General features: G+C 38.7%; 1 protein-coding gene across 1 annotated transcript; it reads right to left on the bottom strand.

Annotated features, from left to right (window-relative positions):
- Window positions 1-5,669: 5,669 nt before the first annotated feature.
- Window positions 5,670-6,171, bottom strand: LOC120226056 (ubiquitin-40S ribosomal protein S27a-like). The gene has a single exon (XM_039224251.1). It carries the CDS (start codon window positions 6,156-6,158, stop codon window positions 5,691-5,693), a length of 468 nt encoding a protein of 155 aa, XP_039080182.1. The 5' UTR covers window positions 6,159-6,171; the 3' UTR covers window positions 5,670-5,690.
- Window positions 6,172-7,291: the final 1,120 nt, after the last annotated feature.

Below are 7,291 nucleotides of genomic sequence, written 5' to 3'. Positions count from 1 at the left end.
TAGATTTTTCCTGGGAAATCACAAATACATTTTCTTTTCACTCCCCTGCACTAATCCAAAAAGCCAAGCATAATTCCCTTAATGCCTTCAATGACATTATTTACTTTTACTTAATGGTTAAGCCTTAATACAACAGCTAATTTCTCTCTTAGCCTCCTGCTTTAGGCAAAAGAGGCAGTAGATCTTAATTCTGTTTCAAGGAGAGAAGACAGGATAGCCCCTAGATGGCTATTATGAACCAGAAGAGGGCAGAAGCAAAGGATAGATGGGCTTCTTCATTTCTCAGCAATGTGAAAATGCAGACTCAGATATGAGATTATAGAGTAGCTTTGAATGCCAGGCTTCAGAACTGCCAGCTGGTTGGCTTTTGGTTGGAAACTTGGTGATACGGGGAAAAAAAACCAACATCATGAAGTGAATATGACCCATACATCACCATCGCCTATGGATCCACTGACCAACTCACCAAAGGAGATGGTGGTTCTCCTTCATACAGGTGAAACCAACCAAGAGAGATTAACCTTCAAATACAAGAGGCCCACCCAAGCGCTGTTTGGAAAATAGTTATAACTAGGATCAGCCACTGGCATAAGCAAAATAAAGAGGGTCATGGTGGTGAAGCATTGAGAGATTCTAGAAAAGCTTGAAATGAATTCTGTGACAAATTCTATAAAATGGCTTGCCTGTGTGTATGACTGCATGCATGTATTTGTTTCCATTAGTTCATTTGCTAGGAAGACAATACTTACAAGGTCAAAATTATAAAGAGGATTCCTATCTGGAACACAAACTTGTTTTCTCCACAATTAGACTCTGGTTCTATCCCACCCAGACTCCCTCAGTCATAGAGGACATTAGGACAAAAAGAATAGGTGATACAAATAAAACCATCCCAACTATTAGGGAAAAAAATAAAACAAAAACCTGACAATGATAAAAGCAAAGACCATTAGCTGACAGTGCCTTTTTTTTTTAAATGTTTTATTTATTTCTAGGAGAGAGAGAGAGAGAGAGAGAGACAGCGTGAGCAGGGGAGGGTCAGAGAGAGAGGGAGTCACAGACTAGAAGGCTCCAGGCTCTGAGCTGGCAGTCAGCACAGAGCCCGACGCGGGGCGCGAACCCACGAACCGCAAGATCATGACCTAAGCGAAAGTCGGACGCTTAACCGACTAAGCCACCCAGGAGCCCCTGACAGTGCCTTTTATATAGAAAATATTTTTGGCTTTTTCTCTAGTGCTTAAGACACCTTAAGGTAAGAATTATCCATAAAATAGATTTGGTCATTATGATATATTTTTTATTTTTATTTTTTCTTTAGAAAGAGAGAGAGAGAGAGAGCATGAGAGTGGGGGAGGGGGACAGAAGGAGAGGGAGAGAATCATAAGCAGGCCCCACACTCAGCATGGAGCCCAACATGGAGCTCAATCCCACCACCCTGGGATCATGACCTGAGATAAAATCAACAGTTGCATGCTTAGTCAACTGAGCCACCCAGGTACTCCTCTTTGAAAGAATTGAATTTATGTATGTTAGTCACAATAGGCTAAGTTTTAATGGACCTCAAGATCTTTAAACATCTGGCTTCAGAGCCAGATTTACTTAAACAAACAAACAAACACATGCACAATAGAAATTAAGACACTTGAGGGGAGTAAAAGATAGGGACAAATGGGAAGACATTTTTCCTCCTTATAGTTTCCCAGCTTCTAGAGCCATATCCATGAAACGTTCAGATACATTGTATCCTTAAAATAGTTCCCATCCCTGGGCCTACTGGGTTTAGGCAAATTAGTTGATTTTTTTACATGCCAAAGACAAGTACAGGAGCTCAACTGCACAGGGCCCCTCTTCCAAAGTCATATCCTTCCTGGGGTAGTTTATTTGAATGTCACCAAACTCTGGAGAAGATAACACCATTTTCCTCATTGTTGGGGTTCCCATAAAATAAATCTTGCAAACTATCAACAAGTGAATGTGAGCATAAACCAAGAATGTCCTTGACAAACCAGAAAGTGTGATAACAGGATCCATTATAGCTATGGAAGACCCAGGTGTCATGAGAGCCCATGACTCCTCAGGGATCTGATCAAGACAGGGAGTCAGATGGCCCAAACCAGCTATTTTCTCTTTGCTTCCGTAGCTTCCTGACTCCCCTTTTCCATACCATTTTAACTATTTAGCACTATTTATAACATCACAGCCAAAAAGACAAATCTGATTTATGTTGCCATATGAATGATGACCAAATGCTAGAATCAAAAGGTGAAATGTATAATTTGGGTCCTTAAAGTAAGAAAATAAACAACATATGCAAGTCTTTCTGACTTCTGGCCATTAATCATGGACAGGTCTGTCTCTGCAGCTATTAATCCTGACACTGCAGTTCTGGAACAAGGAGAAATAGCAAGCAAAACTGACCTGGGTGTCCTCTCTGTGAGCTCAGGTGCCTGGCAACTGATGTAGACATAGAAGGTGAGTTGCATTGTGTTGTGTGTCATTCTGTGATTCTAAAAGGAGTGGACTGGAACTACCAGGAGGTCAACTCACTGCTACTCTAAGGAGACTTTGAACTAAATCATGCAATATTCAAGGATATTCTCTGGCCATCTCAGACAGGGAAACTCAGGGCAGTCATTCTTTGCATCTTTAAAAACAATATAGACAACTGTCCTTTTCTCTTATGTGCCTAGTGTGGGATTTGGGTATGGGAAAAGGTGTTGTCAGTTGAGTCAAAGTTGACAACGTACTATCTATCCATCATCATCAGCCAGTTTTGTGGCTGTAACCATGGACTCTGGAGTCAAATAGACAGATTTAAATGTGGGCTTTGTTACTTACCAGCTGTATGACCATAGAGAAGTTATGTAACCTTGCTGGTTCTTTCCATAAATCATGATAGTGATTACTTATCTCATGGGTTAATTAAGAGGAATGCATGAACTAAATATATGTAAAGTGTGTAAAAGACCTTGGACAAATTTCATTTTTGATAAATACATGCTATTGTGAAAAATTATGAAGCTTAGGACCAACTTAAAAAGGTGTTCTCCAGCACCAAATGAGAAGTAATCTCAAAATATTTTTGCACTTCTGTGAAGAGGAAGAAGAATATAAGATAGGTAAATGGTATTTTTAATAGTTTATTCAGGCTTTACACCCAGCCCAGTTGAAGGGTTCACAACTATAATACAGGATTCTGAATGAGCAAGGCTGTGTGTGTGTGTGTGTGCACATGCATGTGCGCGCACACACACACACACACAGACACACACACACAATCCTAGATACTTCTATGTAAGAAGATGTCTTGGAGATCTTTTCACCTTTACAGATATATCTGCTTCAAAAGTGTTAGTTGGCTACAATCTAGGTATATTACAATCATTTAGTCTATTATCCACTCCACTTTGTAGTTACTAGAAATAGGCCAATTATTGTGTATGTAACAAGAAGATAAAGGAAAGAAGGAAAGACTTGAGATGTAACTAAAATCCTGATCATTCAGGGAGTTATAGATCAAAGTAAGGAACTATACTTTTATGGAAAGTACGCTATGGCAGTATCTTAGGAAGAATGTCCATGAATGTTCAAAGAATAACTTTGTTTTGCTAATACAATCAACCCTGCAACAAACATCTGTCTATACATCTTTGTACACAAGGGTAAATATGTCTTCAGGAAAAATTGTTAGAAGTAAAATTAAGAAGTTAAACAATTTGCACATTTAAGGTTGATAGAGATTGACAAGTTGCTTTATAGAAATGTTATGCTGAGATTCAACAGAAATGGATGAGAGCTCACATCCAAGATTTACTAGTTCATTATTATCAATGATTTTAAGAATTGTCAACATTTAGGGTAAAAAACAATGAAATGGAATTGCTTCTTTTAGTAAAGTTAGGTTCTATATTCAGCAGATAATATTAAAAAAATGCATGTTGTCAAAATTATATTGGAAAATCCCTTGAGTCACCTGAAATGTATAATATATGCAGTTGGAAATATATAGCACCGCACAGTAATATATATGTACCCTAAAGTGAAAGAACCACTAAATTTGATAAAGGAAAGAACAAAAAGAAAGTCCCCATGCAGATGTCAGGGAACTAAAGCCATTCTGCTTTCAAGAAAGCTGTCAAAACCATGGCATTTTTCCTTGAGCAGTGGAAGGGCCTCTTATATTCTAGTTGTTATGTCCAGGTGAAAAGTCATCCCCAGGTGAAAAATAACCTGCCTCCACATGGGTTGCCACAGCACATTCAAAACACGTTTATGAATAAAATGTCTCTATTAGCTATACCCATATTAGAGACGGGGACTTATAAAATTAATTATGCATCAAGTTAAATTCACCCTGCTGCTGTTGGTGATGTTCAGAATGTCTCTTTCACTCTTGACCAGCACTGGGATTATGATAAGCTTTAACTGTATTAACTCCAGCCAAGAGAAAGCCATAAAACAATTCCCTCCCTGAAAGAGACATGGGCCTGTGGTAGGGTCACTGGTTGACCTGCAGTGTAATATGCTATTGCAGATATTCATTAAGCAGAATACTGAAGCAGTGGCTCTTAACAGGGCTGCATTTCAGAAAGACAGAGCAAAGATGGAAATGTGGTCATTCGTTTGTGTTGCCTTATGAACTTTTCCTCCTGCCTGCTCCCAGCAATCAATTCAAACTTCCTATTTTAGGGATAAATTAATCCAAGGCAAAGGTACAATAATATGGTCAGAACAACATCATACTAGAAAATGCCAGTGCTGGAAAGGGCTTTGTACTGAACTGTATCATTTTGTGAAAAAGGAAACAGGCTCAACAGAAACGCATGACTTATCAAAGATAACGTTGCACAGAAGAAAAAAATAAATATCTTTATTATTGATCTTCCTTTTATATTTTCTATTGCAAATGTGCTGTTAATATATTCATTTTATTTTAATTTTTTCCTAAATCTAAGGAGAAGGAAATCCTTACAAAGAAATTACTCCTCTCTCACGTAAACAAATTTATGTGTTCTTAATGTGCTATGTATTTGTTTTCTTAATCCTTCCTAAAACATCCATGTAAAATCACTTATATGTGTTTTGTTCAGGTCAGAAGTCAAAGAACAGCAGAAGAAGCCAAATGCCTATTAAAGAGCTTGATAGTCACATCATTGGTATGATCCAGTTTAACACTGAATAGAGTGGGTGGAAAGAAATGAACAGTTAATAAGAACCTGTTAGCCAGATATTGTGTAAAAGTCTAGCATCTGTTCACCCTGAAGAAATTCTGTGATGTCAATTATGGCATCCTTATGGCCCTTTTATAGGTGAAGCAATTGAATTCCAGGAAGTTTAAGAAAATCATTCAAGATTACCTAGCAAGTAAATGATTGAACCAGGATTTAAACTCAAGCCTACCTACTTTTTTTTTGATTCATTAATTATTTTTTTAGAGAGAGATAGCATTCATGAGTGGGGCAGAGGGAGAGAGAGAGACAGACAGACAGACAGACAGAATTTTAAGCAGACTCCATGCTCAGTGTGGAGCCAAGTGCAGGACTCAATCTCACAACCCTGGGATCATGACCTGAGCTGAAATCAAGAGTCTGATGCTCAACCAACTGAGCCACCCAGATAGCCCTCAAGTCTACCTATTTATTTATTTATTTATTTATTTTAGTTAATGTCTTTCATTGACCCATATATAATTACTTGTCTTCGGGTTTGTTGAAGCAGTAGGTCAGACAACATTTGCCACAATAATGTCTGTCAAAGTGGCTAGCCATAAAAACTCCAGCACCACATTCATCTGAAGGGCACTCCCGACGAAGGCGACTGATTTTGCCATTCTCATCCACCTTATAGTATTTCAGGACTGCCAGTTTAACCTTCTTTCTCTTATGCTTATTCTTCTTGGGAGTGGTGTAAGACTTCTTCCTTTTTTTAGCACCACCACGAAGTCTCAACACCAGATGAAGGGTGGATTCCTTTTGAATGTTGTAGTCAGACAAAGTACGCCCATCTTCTAGTTGCTTGCCAGCAAAAATCAATCTCTGCTGATCAGGAGGGATTCCTTCCTTATCCTGAATCTTGGCCTTCACATTTTCTATTGTATCGGAGGGTTCAGCCTTAAGAGTGATGGTCTTCTCCGTAAGAGTTTTCACGAAAATCTGCATCTTGGCGGCGGTTCCACCGCAGATGGTGGATCGGAAAGGGCGAGTCTACCTATTTCTAAAAAGCATACTCTTTTAACACCCACACATCACACATCACAACTTTAGGGATATCTTCTCCAATGTGTTTTTGTTTATTTGTGTGTTTGCACTAGAAGCGGATATAATCTAGTGTCTCATAAATACAGTTGGATTTCCTTCACAATAGAAGCAATACAAGGGTGGGAGAAATGCTTACCTCTCTATGATATTTTGGCTTTTAAAAGATTTTTGTATAAACTACATAATTGGTCATTAGAAAAATGGGACAGATTTTTATATGCCAGTTTTACAGACGAGAAAACAGGCAAAATGAGCAGCTGAAGTTCTCTAGGTAAGTTAATGGAAGGATCCAGCCTGCAAACCAGATTTCCTGCAAGTCCAGATCTGTCTCCACCACATTGTGCTGCTCAGAGATGTGATCGGAGTGACCACTGTTAATTCTGAATTTCTGACAGTGGATACTTTTTTTTCTTCTACAAAGAAGCCAAATTGTCTCCTCCATTCCAGATAGAAAGGTTGGAGATAAAATGTTTGTTCCACCACTACCCTTAGGAGCTACTGAACCATCCTGGATTTAGCCTCTTCTCCCTTCTGCCCAGAGAACTACAGTAGAAACATTTCACTGGTTAATCTTCCCATAGGAAAAGGTCAGTCCTGGAGGAGTTTTAATGTGTCTCATGCTGGGAGCTGGCTCAGTGTGCTGGGCTGTTCCAGATGCTCTGTAAGGACCAGTGGCAGAGGGAAAGGTTCCCACTGTGCCCTACTTGAGTACTGATCTGTTTACTGTATGCAAGCTTAACTTCCAAATGGTTCCTGGGCTTTGGAAGTCCCAGGGATATACATTTATCTTTCAAATAAATAAGTAAACTAACATTTGTAAGAGCTTTATAAAGTTCTGCCATGGAAATAATCTAAATTCTGGAGTGAATCTCATATGTACTTATCTGCATTTTTGTCATATAGGAAAATTGTTTAGTGATGAAATTACTGAGCTGACTTTATTTGTGTCATTTAGCCTCCAAAATATGATACCCCTTTTGCCACACCATTCTTCCCATTTACTTAATCACCTCAGACTATCTATTTAAACCTTG

Source organism: Hyaena hyaena, unplaced genomic scaffold (assembly GCF_003009895.1).
Source record: "Hyaena hyaena isolate Hyena2069 unplaced genomic scaffold, ASM300989v1 scaffold_1574, whole genome shotgun sequence".
Classification (NCBI taxonomy): Eukaryota; Metazoa; Chordata; class Mammalia; order Carnivora; family Hyaenidae; genus Hyaena; species Hyaena hyaena.
The sequence above is the reverse complement of the archived record's forward strand: the minus strand, read 5'-3'. Positions and strand labels throughout refer to the sequence as shown.